The 20,999-nt window shown below is 40.8% G+C and overlaps 1 protein-coding gene across 8 annotated transcripts in view; it reads right to left on the bottom strand.

Moving 5' to 3' along the window:
* Positions 1-20,999, bottom strand: part of LOC124170070 — a 154,283-nt gene that overhangs the window by 106,014 nt on the left and 27,270 nt on the right. For all 8 annotated transcript variants that reach the window (XM_046548766.1, XM_046548765.1, XM_046548764.1 and 5 more), the window contains one exon: positions 15,093-15,308. In XM_046548766.1, the coding sequence (XP_046404722.1) occupies positions 15,093-15,308 (216 nt within the window). The remainder of the gene's footprint in view (positions 1-15,092; positions 15,309-20,999) is intronic.

Here is a 20,999-nt window from a genome sequence, read left to right as displayed (position 1 = left end):
ATCATTAAAATTTCCAAGATTGAATACTACGCAGTGCTTCCACTGAAATTCCCCCACTGACCCACGTCCTACGGAGAAATCATTAAGCCATGCCCGCACCATCCACAGCCGGACTCATGAACTACCATAGACTATAGGGTGGTTTCCTATCATTTTTTAATTGCCTAAATCGAAAGATTATTACTCCTGGAGTACGTATTTCATGCATTTAGATTTTTAAATGACGATATCTATTTTTTGCGATGAAATAAAAAGTGAAAATTTTCAAGCGCGCGAAAACGTTACGGCTAAGTATGAATGCCAGGAAAACTCCACAAGACATCATTCTGGTTCCCACTGCCGCAAGTGAGGTGACCTTGGGGCGAGGCTTTTAGCGCTGATACGATGCAGGATGCTAGCAGGTAGCAGAGTACTCTGCTAGCTGGTAGCGCTTGGCTAAAATAAGGATTATTTTTACCTTATCAAACGAAGAAAACTTTCCGACATTAGCCAGTTTTAATAGGTGATTATTAAGACATGTTTCCCTGAGCTCTGTGCCTCATACATTCATTGGTAATCTCAGACGATGTATAACTCCTATCTACTCGTATAGAAACTAGGTCCCCGTGAGGTCACGTGGAGTGGAATCGCATGGGCACCAATATGGCCTTTTTCAAATGAGGTTAAAATTGACCATTGCCATTCGTCTAAACTGGGATTTCTAAAACAAAATAATTTGTACATTATGAATACACTAATGGTGGGTAACGAATCGCAAGTTTCCTTCATCAAAGAAAATGAAATGCATTGATTGCAAGTATATAGGAGTTACACATCATCTGAGATTACCAATGCATGCATGAGGCACAGAGCTCAGGGAAACATGTCTCAGTAATCAACTAATAAAATAGTCTAAGGTCCGATATTTCCTTTGTTTGATAGTGGATTAATAATCCTTATTAAAGCCATGCCCTACCTGCTAGCAGCCTGGGTCGTATCAGCACTCAAGCCTCGCCCCAAGGTCACCTCACACGCCAACAGTTGGAACCATAAATACGTCACGCGGACTTTTCCCAGCATTCCTACTTAGCCCTCGCGTTTTCGCGCACTTGAAAATTTCCATTTTAAGGCCGAGGAAAAAATGATTTTTTTTTCAGCGTGACTTTCATCCTCGGGGAAATGATGCAGCAAACAAAACACTCACCGTTATAAAATCCTCACGCTCACCTGTTGTTCATTGTCGACACAGAAAGTTTTATTCCTTTATTTCCGAGGAAAAAATGATTGTTTTCAGCGCGAATTTCATCCTTGGAAAAATAATGCAGCAAACATAACACTCACCGTTTAGGGCATTTAAAATTCCCTAGCTCACCTGTTGTTCACTGTCTGAGCTCGAGACGGAAAGATCCCGTTCCCTGCTGCCGTTGCCCTTCCAGAACTCCACAACGGCTTCGTCCAGTCGCTGCAGAACCACCCACGGCCCCTTCCTCCCCAGATCCACCACCGACGCTCTCCTCGACCCAACGCACACACCTTCACTATCACTCTGCCACCCTGGAACATTAATAATAATATGTAATATGATAGATTAATTAATATTGGGGATGGGTCGAATAGCACATTTATCAAACTCAAACATGAAACTCAAATATCAAATCATTGCTCGAATGTTCGAAAACATCGAATACTAGAATTGCGCAAAGCCTATTAAACGTACCTCTCTTCTTCTATTTCACTTGATGAATGTATAAATAAAAAGGTGCACAGAGGAACCACGATCTATCGTTTTTCAATGGAATGGACAAAAAAACGATGAATGCGGGAATGTTTGACTAAGTTCCCTATGCAGCAGGAAACCCAAGATTTTGGTGAGTAATTGAGGAATTTAGCTGATTATTGGAATATTTTTATTTCATGGAAACAATTTGGGCATATAGTTTATTCAACTAACATCTCTTTCAAACATCCTAAGGAGACACACCAACTTGTAAAAATATGATTGCATGCCATCTAGGCAATTACACTGTTATGATGGATTTCTGTCTGGTGTACACATTCTTATTTAACAAACGCTATAAGAATAGGTTAGTTTCCTTCATCAAAGAAAACGAAAGGCATTGATTGCGATTCGTTACACACCATTAGTGGATTTATAATATACAAATTATTTAGTTTTAGAAATCCCAGTTTAAACGAATGGCAATGGTCAATTTTATCCTCATTTGAAAAAGGCCAGATTGGCGCCCATGCGATGCCACTCCACGTGACGTCACAGGGACCTAGTTTCTATACGAGCAGATAGGAGTTATACATCGTCTGAGATTACCAATGCATGCATGAGGCACAGAGCTCAGGGAAACATGTCTTGATAATCACCTATTAAAACTGCTAAGGTCGGAAAGTTTTCTTCGTTTGATAAGGTATTAATAATCCTTATTTAAAACATTGCATAAGCATGGCAAGAATTCTTGTCATTTTTTCCCTAACCTTCCAGACGGATGACGTAGATTCTCGTCATTTAGGGCTTATTCACGGTTTTCACCGTTGAGTGGGAACCCTGAAATAACGATAAATAACTTTGGCCCGTACTCTTAGTTGTCCTTTCATATCCGTTCAGCTTATTAGATGGCAAAATGCGGTATGAAAATATGTTTTCTATGGTTGTACGTAAACGATATTGGTTTCTTAAAAGCGTACCAAGTGCCAAATGTGAATAAAATTCATATATATGCGCAGAAACAAGGTGAAGTACACCACAACATTATAATCATTATTCTTCAGTTAATTTTATTATTTATTTCATTTGATGGGTATAATGTGATGGTTTATTACATTTCCGCTATGTTAGTGTACATTTTAAAATGGCTTGTGTGAGGTCGTCTCCCTTAATATCCATTGAAACGTAGATTATATAATCAAAGTTATTAGCGGACGAAATTCGGCCGCCATGTTTTTGTAGGGTGTAGGGCTGGTTCGGGTACCCTACATCAAGTAGCGCCCCTTTAGTTCCAAAAACGGCCACATATTGGGCTTGATGTGGCGTATGTTGGGCGAGATTGGTATTTGTAAACGATATTGATTTCTCAAAAGCGTAGCAAATGTCAAATGTGAAAAATATTAATATATATTCATAGAAACAAGGTGATGTAAACCACTACATTTTACTTATTACACTTCAGTCATTTTATTATTTTTTTCACTGGAAAATAGCAATTTCCACTGGTAATAACAATAAATAACTTTGACGCTAAATGCCTCGTCCCGTGTACTTTGTAATAATGAAAGTTAACAGCATACGTCGTCCCTCTCTATTACAAACCTTCGGTTTTCGGTCCCGTGAACTTCGTATTAACGAGAGTTTAATGCATACGTCATCTCCCTCAAAAGACACAAAGGGTTGGGGCATTGATTACCGTTGGATCTGCACTGGATCGCCTGTCCGAGGGAGGGTTTTGGTCCATGAGCATCAGCGTCTCCGAGTACTTCTGCTCTTCAAAGTCCATTTCAATCTCGTCGCTTGCTGCAACCTCCTCCTGCTTCACCCTTACACCACCAGGCACCACCACAGGCAACGGGCAATGCGCAACTGAAACATCCAAAGAAACGCATTCAGATCACAATGGAGGCACAAGGAGGGCAAACTGTTGACAGCGTGCGACAACAGCTGCTTGGTGAGTGTGCGCCTCAACTAACGCTATGGTTTCGTAAGATAGTTTTGATTAATAAAGAATTCAGAATTCGTTCTCCTGTGCAGGAAAGTCTCTGACGGAAATATACGGCTTTCGTCTCCCGATTCAAGAAATGTCCAAACATATATTTATGCCTTTGGTAGGGAAAAGTTTAACGAAGACGGTTATTTATTCCCCGAGGGAAAAGGTTAACAGTGGTGAAGGGGGATCGTGTTCATATGGTGGCTAGACTGTTTGCTTCCCACCCTGTGGACTCGGGTTCAAATGCTGGTGGTGGTGGAGAATTTTAAGCAACTGCCTGATCCCTAATTGAACGTTGTGTGGAGGACATTTAAAGCGCAACACTCCGTCCGTCGGATGGGACGTTAAGCCGTGGTCCCCTTGGCACCTATCATTTAAGAGCAGGCTAATGCCAACACCAGGTTTCTCTCCACCCTTCCTATCACACCGTTCCCTCGTGGCGGAAATGACCTCACCAGTGAGTCGTACGCTCCAAACGTGTAACACGCTCATGCCAGCAACAGCCTTCCTAAATCCTTACCCCAATGGGATTATTAATACTGCTAATAATTGCATCATGGGAAGGTGCATCCTCCTCTCCTTCAGTCTCCTCGTCTTCCGTGGGACTCCCCAATGGCTCGTCTTCCACCTCAACCACCTCAGATTCCTCCACGGCCACTGAAATGTGCTTCACTGCTTCCTCACCAGGGCGCTCCACTCTCTCTCTGCTCTTGCGGGCCCTTTCCCGACCCCTCTGAAACGCACCGGAACACAACATTCAATAATAATAATAATAATGCAGTAGATTCCGGTTAATTGGGACACATCGGGACTTGTGCACTTTGCCCCTATTGGGTGAACAATTTAATATCAACAAATACTAATAATAATATATCAGAAATTCCAACAGTAATTATTGAAATCCATCAGTAATTGTTGAAATCCAACAGTAACTGTAGAAAATCCAACAGTAACTGTTAAAATCCAACAGTTTTTTCACTAAGGGATGACTGCAAGTATGCAGGAACAGGGTTCCCATCAACTGTGAAAACCTTAAAACCATGAATAAGCCGTGAATTTTGTCTACCGCGAAAAAACCTGGAAATAGCCGTGAACTTAATCATAAAACCTTAAAAATCCCTCTAACTTATGGAAAAAGAAATAGAAAAGAAAAGACAGATCAAAAGACAAAAAGATGTTTCAATCATGTTTCAAGGCCGAGCCACGTACATACACTGTCCACACATTCATCTCCACACGTGTATTCGAAGTGCAATTAATTATTGGTGCCTTGTGCCGTGACGTCACATTGATCTTGAGGCTGTGTTGGAAGACCGGCATACAAAGTGTTCATTAAAAATGGCGAAAAATCAGACACTTCTCGACTTCCCTACCCCACTGCTCCCTCCATTTTGCTTCTCACAACCTTAAGCTACACCTAAATTTTGATATTGATAGGTGACGACATGAGAAATAGCACTTACATGAGGATTATTGGGTCGGACTTGTACACTTTACCCCAATTAAGCAATCAATTTAATATCAAAACATACTGTGACGTTTTTCTTTGCTGACACTTGTCTCTATTTTTTTTAGTCGCTTCCGTACACAGCCGTGGAGGCTGCTGTCGGAAGGAGAGGGGGGAGGTCGCAACCCCCTCCAACCCCTCGATTGAGGGGAGTCGTCGAGAGTTGAAGGGAGGTGAGTTGATCGGGTGCGGCGGTCTAGGTCGGAGTTTGCTGATCCAGAAATTGATTTGTTCGTTCCTTTATCTTCTTCATTGTTTTTGCATCCCTTCCATCACCCCGTCCGCCCTCTTTCCCAGCCTCTCTTGGTTCCCCGTGATGAACAGGTGAACGAGTCAGTGAGTAATAGGGTGGTTTCCTATTATTTTTTTATTGCCTTAATCGAAAGATTATTACTCCTGGAGTACGTATTTCGCGCTTTTAGATTTTTAAATTACAACATCTATTTTTCGCGATTAAATGAAAAGTGAAAATTTTAAAGCGCGCGAAAATGCGACGCTTAAGTATGAATGTCGGGAAATATCTCTGTACGTCGCATTTCTGATTCCCCCTCCCGCCCGGTGAGGTGACCTTGAGGCGAGGCTTAGCTCTGATACGTCGCAGGATGCTAGCGGATAGCTGAGTACCTTGCTGAATGGTAGCGCTTGGCTTAAAAAAGGTTTATTAATACCTTATCAAACGAAGAAAACTTTCCGACCTTAGCCAGTTTTAGTAGGTGATTATTACGACATGTTTCCCCGAGCTCTGTGCCTCATGCATGCATTGGTAGCCTCTGACGATGCATAACTCCTATCCTCTCGTGTAGAAACTAGGTCCCTGTGACGTCACGTGGAGTGGCATTCCATGTGCACCAATCTGGCCTTTTTCAAATGAGGATAAAATTTGACCCTTGCCATTCGTCTAAACCGGTATTTCAAAAACCAAATAATTTGTGTATTATGAATACACTAATGGTGGGTAACGAATCGCAATCAATGCCTTTCGTTTTCTTTGATGAAGGAAACTACCCTATTGTCCGTCACCACCTACTCTGAGGGAATCTCTCCATTAAAAAACAAGAGTTATTCCCAAACCCCTCCCCCCCCTCCCTTCCCTCTTCCGAGTGTGGCCCTCAACAAGTTCCGTGCTCATTATGTAGCGTCTACGTCATGGCATCAAAAAAACTGTAATCGTTTTATGCATAGTATTTAGTGACTGAAAAATTATTCTAATTATGCTGGTCAATTTCTGATTTGTAAAACAATATTTTTTTGCAAGAATTCTTCGATTATACAAATTTTCCTTTTCATTCATAAACCAATGTATATCATTCTAAAATCTTATCCAGAGGATATCATGTCATTCAATACAATTTTTCCATCATAGGGAGCAACATTTTTGCTGGAAATACTGGTAATACTCGCAATATTTTCTTTAGAGCAATAAAACATTTAAAATCGTACTTAAATGTATCATTTCCAGATTTAAAAAATAATGTCAGCTGCATGACTATTTCCATTAGTTTTTTTTCAGAAAGTGATAAAGTCTGAAAAGCTACAATTCTGACACAGAGCAAAGAAATACAGGAAACATGTAGGTGTGTCACGGGAAGGTATCACATTAAGTTTGACAGGATACTTGGAAAATTTTAATTTCAAAATTTTAACAAATGAAGGGTTATTTTTGGAAAAAAAGGGTGAAAACATGTAACAGGTATCAATAAATCATAAGATCACGTCGTTAAAATAATAAATAAAAAATACAAATTTTTGCCGAAAAGTCAGCCACAAGTCATTCAGTCAGAGGTAAATAATTAAACTAATATTTTTAATTTAAACTTACCTCTGACATCAGACAATTAATAATTTTATCTATAAGTACAGTACACTTCCGATTATCTGGGTTAATGATGATGAGAGTCGGTACGAATAATTGGGAAGCGCGGATAACACAAACTTTCACTTTAATTCGTTGTAATGTTCATAATGTATGTAAAACAAACAATATATTATTATTATTATTATTTATGCAGTTATTCTGTTATTTAAAGAGTGCTTCCCAGACTCATTGAGAGCTTTGTTTGCCGGACCGCGATCTTTTAGGCGGCGATAACATGGTTGTACTCTTATTTCTACTGCTCCCTATTGTACCTTGTTTCGGGAACCATGCATCCTTGGCTGCGTGATCAGAAAAGTGGTTTTCACGAATGCTTCAAAGCCATTGCGCGACATCGGAAACTACACTGTTGGGCACCGGGTAGCAACTGCTGCGGGAGGTTGCGTCATTGTTGCGGGATGCGTATCCGTTATCGCGGAGGGTGGTCGCGGACTGCGATTGATTCAACCTGATTCAGATATATGATCGCTAGAGCGATCGATTTTCGCCACAGGAAAAGTGATGGCGATAGTGATCACTTTTCGCTGCGAAAAAAAGGATCGTGTGATTCAGGCTTAATATACAGCACACTCCCGATTATCCAAATGGCTAATGATGGGGAAAGAAAGGAGAAAGGTTTATTTCTGCCGTCGGAAGGTCGGAACCTGAAGGATTTGGCAATGGATGGACCAATAAACATATATTTGGCGAAGGATGACGAGGGTGTTTGCGGAGTATACATATATGTAAGAAGAAGGAGGCATCTGACATAAGAAATGAGACGAATAAGGGGTTCCCACAATCCGATCGAAGAAAATGAAGACCATTTTCGAATGTTTTTCAGTGTCGAAAAACACTTTTCAATATCTCTGCCGGTCTCTGGGACCCACACTAAGGAAACGCAGAATATCACTAAGCATGGAAAAACAGATTGAAGAGTTTTCATTATATCACTATGGGCGTGTGTAATGTTGAATCTTCTTATTCTGCGTCTGAGATATTCTGCGTTTCCTTAGTGTGGGTCCCAGAGACCGGCAGAGATATTGAAAAATGTGTTTCGACACTCTGAAGAAAACATTCGAAAATGGTCTTCATCTAATTCTTTCGGATTGTGGGAAACCCTTATTCGTCTCATTTCTAATGTCAGATGCCTCCTTCTTACATACTCCGCAAACACCCTCATCATCCTTCCCCAATATATGTTTATTGGTCGATCCTTCGATTGGCCTTATTCCGACAGCAGACATCAACAAATGACAGCTGAGAAGCGAAGGAAATCGGGCTGGAGTTTTCATAAGGCATTTTTATTTTCATTATTGGTATAAAAAAAATATGTCGGTGTGTGTGCAAATATCTTCGTTCTTTGTAGGCATCTGTCAATCTCAGTAGCACATTTTTGTTAATTGTCGATGAAATATTAAGGTTTGTCACCCCACATTTTATTTATTGTTGCCTCCTTGTTTATTTCTTGGAATACGCCAAGGGCAAAGCTTCTGTGGTCACTCATAAAATTAGTGAGCACCACACACTGCTTCCTGCTCATTTTCTCCGACCTTTGCCGGTATCTAAAATTGTATTCATTGCCATAATAGCAACATGGGCAGAGAATAGGTTTGGATTCGACGATAAATGAATGACTGTATGCAATGGACTCGCTGCGCTGCGCGCGCTCGTTAAGGGGCTCCGCCCCTTAAAAACCCCGGTTCCGGCTTCGCCGTCTACATTTGTGGTCGTTCGAAGACTTTTGAAGTTCGAATAATCTCAACTCCGCTAGGGGCCGGCTTCGCCGGCCAGGACGTAGGGAGGTGCCCCACTCATTCCTCGGAATGGCTTCGCCGTTCCTCGATGAAGGGCGGCTTCGCCGCCCGGGTGTTTACTGTGCCAGAGGGCGAGGGCATTTCGTAACTGTTTCACCCTTATTCGTTTAAGGGGCGGCTTCGCCGCCCAGAGATGGGAGGAGTCCACAGCGGCTGCACTGCTTGAACATCGGGGCTGCTTAGCCGCCCGGGGGTTACTGAAGCTCCCCCTCGCCTACGCCAGTTCCTCGTGGTGGGGCGGCTTCGCCGCCTTGGGGTTGAGGAGCCCCCCCGCGGCTGCTCCGCCTAGTCCTCATAAATGGTCTTCCCCACCGAGAGGGGTGCCCAGGGGGATTCGGGGATTTTAATGTGTTATGCATGCGGTCACCAAACGTCCACAGTGATCATGTAGCGATGATTGTAAAAGGTAGTGCAATGCGGATTAATAGTGGCAACAAGTACCCATAAAGGAAGACTTAATGGCAAGTTTTTCATTTTTTTGCGGGGGGTTCCAACGGAATACCGGGGGTTTTATACTTGTGTTAAACCAGTGGACACAAATCGTTCTCATAAATTCCGTGCCGATAAGTCCTAGGGGACCGGAAGAGTGGTCTTACGATTCTTTTACCTGGAGAGGCTATTTATTAGAAATTTTTTGGGAGGTTTCACGGGGTTATCGGAGGTTTTAATAAGTTGTAGGGGCTCCGGTTAAATTGTGACGAAAACTATTCGGAAAGGCGATTTTAAATTTGTTTTATTTTTTTCGGCGATGTTCCAGGAGGTTATCGGGGGTTTTCTGATATTTTTTCCCGTATGGTTTACGGTGGCTCGCCCTCACCAAATATTCCGGATCTAGAGCTCAGAGGGGACGGGTAGTACGGCGTAATGTTTGCGAGAAGTTCCCAAATAGGAGACTAAATGACAGATTTTACATTTGGGAGGGATTTCAGGGGGATACCGTGGGTTTAAATGTATGTACTCCTGGAGGTCACCATCCATTTACATAAATTCCGTGGGGATGAGTCATTGGGGGCGGTGGAATAGTCACGAAAAGTACCCAAAAAGTAGACTTATTTGAAAATTTTATTTTTGGGGGGGGGGTGTATGTGGGTTTACCGGGGGTTTATAGGTTTTTACTGCCAGTGGTCATCAATCGTCCACATCAATTCCGTAGCGATGAGTGGTAAGGATTGGAAAAGCGGCGGAATTGTGACGAAAAGTACGCGAAAAGGCTACATATGTGCAAATTTTAATTTTTTCGGGGGTTTCGGGGGGTTAAAAGATGACGATACTATATGGTCACATTCATTTACTGTCATATCTAAAAGAAGTGTGCCTTATGACATCCATATTTCGAGAGTAATACAATAAAAAGCAAACCAGTCCCTGAAAAAAGTGAGTAGTGCCCGCCATTTTTATTTTTTCGCGGTTAAATCCATTGAATCATTTATTAAAAGTTCACGTTTTCTGAAAGACAATGCATAGTAGTATTTAACTACAAAGTTTGAAAGAAATCAGTCAGGTTAAAATTGACAAAATCTTGTGTTAATCTTTTGGAAATCGTAATTTTCGGTGATTTTCGGAATATTTTAATTTTTTTCTGAGTAACCAAGGACGACGAAAGAAAATTGTTACCTACATTAGGTAGAGGATGTTATAAGCATATATAATAATCATTTTCGTTATCCTACACCTTAAATTAAGTCGAAGGGAGGGGAAGGTATGACATTTTTTTCGAAAAATTAATTTTTGGACGCCATTTTGGCTGCAATTTTCTTAAAAAGAAATTGATAACATTACGTAATTACGTGCCCACGTTTATCAGCTTTCAGGAAATGCATTAGCAATCCGTGTGGCACACACCATTCGCGCGCAGTAAAATAAAAACCGAAAGACGGTCCCCGGAAAAAGTGCGATTTCGGCCATTTTGTAGTCCTAGCGATGACACGTGGCGGAAACTTCCGGTTTTCGGATTTTTCCTCCGGATCATTTCGGGTTCCCCGCACGCGTGCCAAATTTCAGCTCTCCAGCACGTCTGGAAGTGGTCGGGAATTTGTATCCATCAGTGAGTCAGTTACCTCAAGGGCTGTATATAATAGAGATGACATATAATTGTATATGAATAAGCTTTAAAGAATAAACATTTCAACAATGTGGTTTATATTAATTATTCCACGTTAACTTATGAAATACAAGTTTGGGACTCCATTCCGAAATTCACGTGAAACCCGTCTGCTCAGAAACATTTACTATCGGATACCTAAGCTCCTATTGGTTGACTCATTTCTGGAGATTTGCTTTCAGAATTTTTCATAGCCACTGTAGCTCCACATTCTTTCGGAGACTTCTTGTAACTCCTGCCGGTACATAATAGGGTTGGAGCTACAAATCAAAACAAATCCGGGCGGAGTTACAGATAGCTCTAGCTCCGAGTAAAAGTTACGTAATAGGCCCCAATGACTCCAGGAAGCACTCTGAAATAACAGAATAACTGCATAAATGATAATATATTGTTTGTTTTATGTAAATTATGAACATTGCAAGACATTTAAGTGAAAGTTAGGGTTATCCATGTTTTCTGATCATTTGTGCTGCCTCTACCCGGATAATCGGGAGTGTAGTGTATAAAAAATTGAGCAAACATAATTTGTTTTTATTCTCTTTTACTAAATGCTTAATTTAACGACCTTTGTACCTTCCAACAGTGCAAAGACGAGTCACAATCTACAAGAGTAACAATGAAGAGACGGGAATAAAAAATAGTCTCCTCCTCAAGGAGGTTGTAAATATAGTGGAGGGGGCTGGGGGTTAACTGCTTCCGAGCGTTGAGCGCAGTGTGGCAGGGGGTGCTTGGGAAGGAACCTCAAAACATTGATAATCCCGTAAGAGTCAACGCTAAGTATTTGCTGAAGTATTCGGTCATGATCGTCGTTGCGTTAAAATAGACCATCGCAAACAAACACAGTAAACCTTTTTTCTATCATCATGGAAAGGCTTTGTGAAAATATGCCTCTAATATCTTTTCCTAAGGAAATATTATATTCAACCTCCACGGTTCCGCCGTGCAACTAGCTTAGCCGAAAACATCATTTTAAAAGTGTAAAATATCCTTTCCCGTGCACTACTTTTGGTAATGAATACTATTGCTATTAGTATTAACTATTACTTTTACTACTTAAAACTTTACTATTACATCACTATATTTACTATTCGGATTTAGCTATGAGTTTAAAAGAAAACGGAATGTCCATCACGATAAGGAACTAAGAAAATGTGAGAAATTTGAGGTTCCCAGGTATTATAATGTCCACGGAAAGAGAACTTAAGAATATACATTTACTAAATTATTTAACCTAATACCCAATTATATCGAGTCTATAGAAAAAATGTCAATATTAAAAGAAGAATTAAGAAATTGGTTGTATGAGAATTATATGCTCTAACATTGGACATAGTCGGGATGATGCATATCTATCTGCATATGTATTCATACACACAATTGTATGTGATGTGCACATTTGGGTTCTTGAGTGAATGTATCCGTGCATGTCACAGATTCTTTTTCATTTATTTTTGAGTTTTCTTGAGGGAGTGGAATTACGAAGAATATTTGACCTAACTCTGTATTTTTTTTTCTATGCAAACTATCTTATTCACTGGTAAAATTTTCCGTTCACCTATTACCCGTTGACTTTTTATGTAATAGTCCGATCTTTAGGTTAAAAGTGGAACCTGCTGACAAGCCTTGTATGGCTTAGTGGGACCCTATCAGTTTTACCATGCATGTTAATCCGAATTTTGCATACATATACTTTTGTCTAGCGAAATATAATACTTATGATATGCTATGAATAGGTACCTGATGTTTTTCTCAATAGGAGATATCGATGCATGCTCTGTGTTTACGAAATAAGTGATAAAAATACAAGAATGTTTATTTTGTATACTTGTCCTTAAACTTGTCATTAAACTTGTTAAAAAAAATAAAAAATTATTATTGGAATATCGCGAGTTCAACGTTCAACCGCGGGTAATGTTGTTCTCGAATGCAAAAGTATGTTTCTCTTAGAGTAACACATCATCTGTGGTGTTGCTTGTGAGTAAATAAGATTATCAGGTTTCAATTTCTTGCCTCCAAATGAGTAATTGCATCCTGGAAACAAACCGGCCCCTAAAGGTAAGGATTTCATGCTTAATACCGAAAAACCTCACACATGAAACTTCCTCACTTATGAAACTTTTTTTGGTTTTCCGCTGAAAGTTTCATAAGTGAGGTTCTACTGTACACCCATGTCTCGTATAGCGCAATTTCGATTAGTGCAATTTCGATATAGCGCAAATACGTTCCTCGGGGAAACATTGCAACGCAGTGTAGCCTAATCAAAACTCTTAAACGCTCTCGTGATAAAACGTGAACTTGCGCGAAGTACAAACGAAATTTCTATCATTTTACGCATATTAATGTTAATGCTTGCCTCAAAGCTTCTTTTTTGTTTATATATTAATCGAAATCTATTGCTGTGCAATGGCCAAAGTAATTACTCGTCATTGGGTCCAGATAGCCAGCTTACCGAAGTAATTTATCTCGTCTCCTTAACAGAATGATAATAAATAATTTAGATCGTTAATTAAGCGTGGGGCTAGTGGAAATGATTTTTTTTCAGCAATACGGTTTGAGACGTATTTTTGCTGTCATAGGTTATCGGGCGATTGACTTCCAGGTAGGTCTAGGCCGTCTACGCTAAAGCCTTCAAGGTCATCGGTATTCACGGGGGAGAAATGGAGCGGTGGCCGAGTTGCGCATGAATAGCATCAACACATAAAAGGGTCCGCTATAGAGTCTCAAACACAATGGCTTCGTGCCCTCCCCGCAGTCTTAAGCCTTCTGCGTCTCAGGAATACAGTTCAGCAGTGGAAGGTGATGTAGATAGAGCCATACAGAGTAAAAACCAAGAGAATATGGCAAAAAATAGGAATGCGTGTAGAAAAATCAAGAATTTATCAATAAAAACTATAAACCAAGAAGAGGAATTGAAAGAGGACAATCGCGGAAGTTTAAACGTACGATGCCTTATTCTGAATAAAGACGAAGTTAAAACATCAGTGACCTCAGCCGCACCAACTTCAACCAAGCGGTCTACACATACGGAAAGTTCATAGAGAATCAGTACAAAAAGACGAGAGTGGTAATCGCTCCGAGACATTTAGTGAAAGCTCCGGTTGGTTCCAGCATTTAAACGGCAAGCAGGTATTTTCAGTGCGGCGATATCAGGTGAATATGCAAGTGTTGATAGCGCAGTCACCGCAACATTTTCTGATGAACTCCAAGCTGTGTTTGAAAGTGGCTCCTTTCCCCCTCAACCAGTTTTTAGTGTTGACGAGACGATATTGTTTTGGAAAAGAGTGCAATCTCGTTCATTCATTTTCAGGGAAGGAAAACCTGGGTCAGGTTTCAAGGCATTTAAAGACTGTTTCACGTAGCTGCTAATGACTCGGAGGACTTCAAATTAAAATGATTTATCATTCATAAACTCCGCTAGCTATGAAATGACATTCGAAGTAGCATTTTCCTGTCATTTTGATGAGCGACAAAAGGTCCTGGGTGACACAATAGTTGTTTTTAAACTAGTTTGAAAAATCGTCACCTGCCGGCAACGCATTACGATCCCCTGAGATAGCAGATGTTAGCCCACCCGCACGACTGGATGGAATTTCAAAAGCACGTAAGACTTTTTTTAACGTGAATAAAAGTCTTTGAATGCGTGCATACTATCTTTAAAGATGTTTTAAACAATAAAAATTTATATAAATAATGTTTTCTAAGGCTTTTTATGGGAATATAGAAGTTTTAGAGGAAATTCAATACCCAAGACCTATCCTACCAGGAACGCATCCCTATCTTCCCAATGTTAAAACGCTCTCGTATAACGCAAATTCGTATAGCGCAAAGACCCCGAGGAACGCATCCCTTGCGCTATACGAGACATGGGTGTATATACTTTTGTCCAGTGAAATATAATACTTATGATATGCTACGAATACGTACCTGATGTTTTTCTCAATAGGAGATATCGATGCATGCTCTGTGTTTACGAAATAAGTGATAAAAATACAAGAATGTTTATTTTGTATACTTGTCCTTAAACTTGTCATTAAAAATAAAAATTTATTATTGGATAATCGCGAGTATGCTGCGTGATATTCCACAAAATTGAGCTTGAAGCGACTGAGCCTTCGTAAATCCTTACCTTGATGGGATTATTGCCAATTGGATCCACGGAAGGTTCACCTTCAATCTGCACAACTTTCGATGCACTGCGCTCGGGGCTAAATGAGTCGTCTTCCACCTCAACCACCTCAGATTCCTCCACGTCCACGGCGATGTGGTTCACTGCTTCCTCACCACGGCACTTCAATCTCGTCACCCTTCCTTCCCTCTTGGACGTCCACCTGCCCTGACCCCTCTGAAATGCACCACAACACAACATTTAATAATAATACAGTAGATTCCAGTTAATTCCATCCCCTGTTTTTATTTAATCATTTTTAATTGTTTTTTTTTCTTGTTTTGTTTTATGCCTTTTAATATGGCATGTTTCACTGAGCTCTGTTCCTCATGCATGCATTGGTAACCTCAGACGATGTATAACTCCTATCCCCTCTCATGTAGAAACTACCGTATTTGCACGAATCTAAGACGAACACGATTCTAAGACGACCCCCCCTTTTTTGGAACTCCACTAAGGGAAAAAAAATTTCTAGGGAAAAAAATCAATGCGCGAATGTTTGGCTATGTTGCCTATGTCCCAGGAAACGCAGGATTTTTGCCGCGTAATGACAGGAATAGTGGTACTTAATCGAGACACTTAGGTCTTACTGTTGATTCGACTACTAGTTTCTTCGGAGGGGCCATGGTCCGAAGGCGAATAAAATTAAACTAGTGAAAATGAAACCTGACTTTAATAAACCCACACGGAAAACACTCCGTGGTATGAAGGCAAGCCACCCTGGAAAGTAGGTAACCACTCATACGAGCTATGCTATCGCATTCGGCGTACGCAGAGCATACTGCAGGGGGTGAAGCATGACCATATGACTGCGCCATGAAATTTTTTGTCCCAAAGATAGGGCAACTTACCCATTCTTCTCTAATTAGCGTAGCATCAGATGGGCGGATGAATTCGGATTGTTAGTAGGGAGGAACAAAATATCCTGAGAAGATATCCCTTCTTCAGGAACTCTTACAAGTGAGACTTATGGTATAACTCGTAAATTGATAACTGATAATAACCTGATACAGTAAAACCTCACCTTAACGAACTCCCGCTAAACGAAGAACTCTGTTCAATGAACAAATGCTATTGGTCCGGCCAATTGCCTATGTAAACACATTAGTGAAAACCCCCGATGAACGAACTCCTCTTTTACGAAAACTCCCGATCAACGAAATGAAATTTCGGCGCGATCGAGTGAAATTCACCTCCCAATAACCAATTTTTCCGGTTAAATTCTTATTTTCATATGAATAATTTAATATTCATAGCGTTGGAGGGCAAATCAGAGACTTCCACTGAATAAGCCAATCAGAATCGTCATTATTAACCGTAACCATAGCCTTCCGTCGTGTGTTTCCGCCGACCCCAACTCGCGGCTCGCGGCGAATTGCGAAAAATGTTAATGCTGACTTTCGTAAATAACTCAATGTCCCAATATTTACACACTCCCCAGCCAGCACAGATTTGTACTTATCCTTGGAGAAATCAGATATTGTGGGGATAAGCTTATCCTCCATGTGTAATATCCCTTTTTTCCACGATTTCAAGCGTTTGGGGAGGGGATGTCAAAATTGGCCGCATAGCAGCGCTGAAGTCCTCCATTACCGTTAAAGCCATTATAGTGGCTTCGTGTTTACATTTTTGGTGTTGTGTATAGTGGTGTTTGTGAGTAAAAATCGTTGATTATTTTGTGTATACAATAATAGTTAAAGTGATAATGCGACCTAAGCATCGTTTTTGTGTGCCTTAGTTCGATGTAGGCTACGACGGTACGTACAGTTGTGGCAACACATCAAAACATCCCGGATTGTCGTGGATATTAATGAAGGCATCATCGACAGTGCTGTGATTTGTTAACAAATGCGAGGTATTAGTGATCGTAATTGCCAAATTCTTGGGTATAACGGTAATGGATTTCGAATTTGTGCTTTTAGAAACCATACGTAAGGTAATTCACCAGTCTCCTCTATAATGTGATGTAAGGAATTGAACAGTAAGATTTATGGTTTACCGATGAAGGTATAAGGACTGCTCCGTGTTCTAGTGTATTGTATATCGTTTCAAGATGAATCATTCATTAAATATATCGTTTTTAGAGCAATAATTTTGTTTATTTTCCACCTTCTTCTAACGGATTTTTTGGTATGTTCCTAAACTTGCGTGAATGTGTAACATAGTGAAAAAAAACCTCATTGTGGAGACTAATGCGGTATTGGCTTTCGATGGTGAATGATTCAGTGCATTATATTTCATCGTGTATGTTATTATACAGTATTGTATTGCAGTATCCCATGTAGCATCAAATATCTCAGAGGAATCTCACGAGATATGATCTCATAGGCATACAGACCTCATAGACAGAGTGGTCATATATGCCTCGTGAGATGTCTCTGGCATATTTGATGCTATAAGGGATACCATAATATAATAAAATACAATGATGAAAAGTAATGCATTGAATCTTTCCTCATCGAAAGCCAATTTATGTTATTACGGTTATTACATTATTTTCACGTAGTTCTCATGAATCTCGCGTGGCAGCGCAGCGATCGTACGCGAAACAGCTGCCACCTAGCGGCAATTATACGGCGTAAGGATAGGCATATCTCCAAAAATGCGGAAGTGCATCTCCGATTTATCCCAAAAAACGGCGTGGATTATTCATACTTTATCTCTGCTTTCAGATAGGTTTCGTCACGGCATATATGTATAATATCCTCGTATTTAGGGATAAGGCAAAGTCTGTGCTAGTTGGGTCAAAGATGTGATATCTAAAGCTATGTACTTCGAACGCATTCTTTTGACGGTTGTTTAAGATACTTTACAGAATTACAACGCGTAAATTCCGAGAAGCATTTTTTTTCACTGCCCGCCATCTTGGATAACTTCTTTAAAATTTAACTAAATTACGGAAGATACAATGTGCGCGCTAGAAGATGAAAGCCAAAATTTGCATCTCTTAATTATCTTTAATATATGACTCAGTAGTTACTCTTGTTTCATTCACATTGTTTATTTCAACATCATCTAAAAAATAGGAGAAACTTTTGCATTTGCCGCAATCTTGGATAAAAAATATTCGCACTTAAGACACGAAAGCCAACATTTCCCAATGATCTAGACGTTACTTGAATTGAGTGCTTTATACTAAAGGTCAGTCTCTGTCTGTCGGCGATTGTAGCGATGTCCTGACGTGATGTGAAGCGGTGTTGATTTTCTCCTGAGAAAAAGGTTTGCGACGCCCGTCAATTGTTGCATGAAGAAGACGACACAGTCTAAACATGCCATATTTAGACTGGGCCAATGGTGATGCCTCACCCCTGTGGTAGCAGCAAAAATCCATGAATGACAGCGGGATCAGCGGTGGTTGGCGGGAGTTGATGCACTCATGGGGAAAGTAGATTTCTTCCTCGATCGCTGCACGGGCCCAAACATAGGACTAACAATAAAAAATGTGCGTGTTATTTTCTTCCCCCCAACTGCAATAGCTAAGTTGCGACCTCTCGACCGAGGGGTCATTTCTGCGGCAAAGCGGCATTACCGTCGGATTTTAGTGGAGTTTTTGGTTTGTCGAATGGATGTAAGGGATCGGCGAAATTGAAGAGGACCATTTTGCAGGTAATGCAAGGGCTTTGCAAAGCTTGGAAGCGTGTCGCACCTGTCACCATATTTAGTTATTTTGCAAAACCCGGGTTTGCAGTCAACAGCATCATTATCGTGACTTATTTTACTTCAAGAACTCCTGCATGAGGCCTTCCAAGCTGTTTTCTTATCGGTAGTTGTCAATCCGGTTTGCAGTCAACTGCGACCACGTGATGGAGAGTGATGACGAAAGCCATGAATCCTGGCAGGGTCTCTCAAAAGTCATGAATATTGAAGGGTCGTTTGATGAGTTCACTAGAATAGACTCAAATTTCGTAATCCGCGAAGCCAGCGAACTGAGGGTTGCAGAATATAATTTCTCGAAAACTCATTTTTCAAAATCGTGACGTATTTTACTTCGAGAACTCCTGCATAGGGCCTTTCAAGATGTTTTCTTATCGGCAGTTGACTATCCGGAATGCGATGGAAATGATGCTAGTACAATGAATTATTTATGAGGCCCGCGACCGCAAATATTGCTATGGAGTATTCTGGATTCGACTACTATAAAGAAATGCTGCCACCCACTGAGCTTTAATGGGTCGACGAAAGTCGCACTCGCGCCGTTATGGTAGAGCGATCTTAATTTCATGATGAAGCTATAATTGGCGCTGTTACTTTAACTTTATATTAGTAATGGTCAAATCTATCGAATTCTTAATTTTTCATTGTAAACTTCGCGAATACATGTACCCTATTTCAAATATTGAGAATAAAGGGATGGCCTCGCACTCACCGCTACGTTGCATACATTTTTGAAAACCGATGAAAAAGCACGCGAAGTGATTGAATAATACGAACTGAGGCTTCCTAAATGTGGTCTATTGCCCGCGATTTGCATTGCAGCTGAAGAAATAGGCACTGTTTTGAAGTATGCGAAGGTAGAATGAAGATAACGCATGCAGACTTGCTTCAATTTCCGAGCCCCTAGAATGATGCAACGTGCGCATCACCTCCGGGGAACGAACTCCCGATCAACGAAACGGCAAAATTTCGGTCCCTTGAGTTTCGTTTAAGAGAGGTTTTACTGTATCGTGTTTTCGGAAAAAAATGCCGCATTAACTGCCGAGAAGCTCAGCGACGAGGATATTGAGTTTCGCCAAAAATCACCATCGTATTTTTCCAACTACAGTAAACTCTTGATTTTACGAAGCAGGATTTTACGAAGTTTTCGATTATACGAAGTGATATTGCGGTCCCGGTGAAAAGCCTATGCTAAATACATGGCGCTATTCGATTATACGAAGTTTCTATTACACGAAGTTTCGATTATACGAAAGTTTTTGAATTTACGAACCTCGGCTCGGTCCCTAGGAGCAAATGGCATTCGTTTATACGAACTACGGCGAAAAATTTGTCAACAAAATTAATTACGCCGGCGTAAGTAGCTAAAAAATCAGCGCTTCCAACTGTGGTCCATCAAAAGTGCGAAATCGTAAATGATAATGCAACTTTGGAGAGAAATGGGTCGCCAAAAACCTCACTGTGGGAATTTAGGGGGAGTAGGAGTTCAGTTAAAATATCGCGGGTGACATTATGCCCCTATTTACGTGCCTGTGCCTGTTCGTAAACATAGCATCGACAATAATTCGTAGTTTAACATTTCAGTAAGGTCGCGCGGAGTATTTCGTACACCCCTAATTAACCCTTTGCACTGCTGTGAACGTACTTCGAAGACTACTTGACTACTTTTCGCCGAAGCACTTCGAAGGGTCCCTAATCCGGGACCCTTCCCTCGACGAGCTCACCCTCGCTGGCCCCTGAAACTGGGCTATTTTTTAATGCATTACCTACCTGACGCAACCCTGGGTTTCAAAGGGCAAAGGTGCCATGGGGGGAAAAAGAGTAAAGTGCGTGTTACTGTGGGGCTGTGCGTCAACCAAACGGGCACGGACTAAATAAGCCCGTTGTCATTGGGAAATTTGAAAGGCCACGGTGCTTAAAACATGTAAAATTGGAAGCCCTCCCCGTTTTTTACCATGCAAATAAAAACAGCTGGATGACCTGAGAAATTTTCCAGCAAACGGTTATACGTCTACAGAGAAAAATTGCTGGAGAGAACAGCAAAATTGTTTTAATAATGGATAATTCCACCGTTCATAAATACGTGGAAGATCTAAAATTGGCTAATGTTCGAGTCCTCTTTTTACCCCCGAACTCGACTAGCAAGTCCCAGCCCTTGGACCAAGGCATTATCCAGAATTTTAAAGTCCTATACCGGAAGAAGCTCGAGCGGTA

The sequence above is a fragment of the Ischnura elegans genome, chromosome 13 (genome assembly GCF_921293095.1).
Source record: "Ischnura elegans chromosome 13, ioIscEleg1.1, whole genome shotgun sequence".
In the NCBI taxonomy this organism is placed as follows: domain Eukaryota; kingdom Metazoa; phylum Arthropoda; class Insecta; order Odonata; family Coenagrionidae; genus Ischnura; species Ischnura elegans.
The sequence above is the reverse complement of the archived record's forward strand: the minus strand, read 5'-3'. Positions and strand labels throughout refer to the sequence as shown.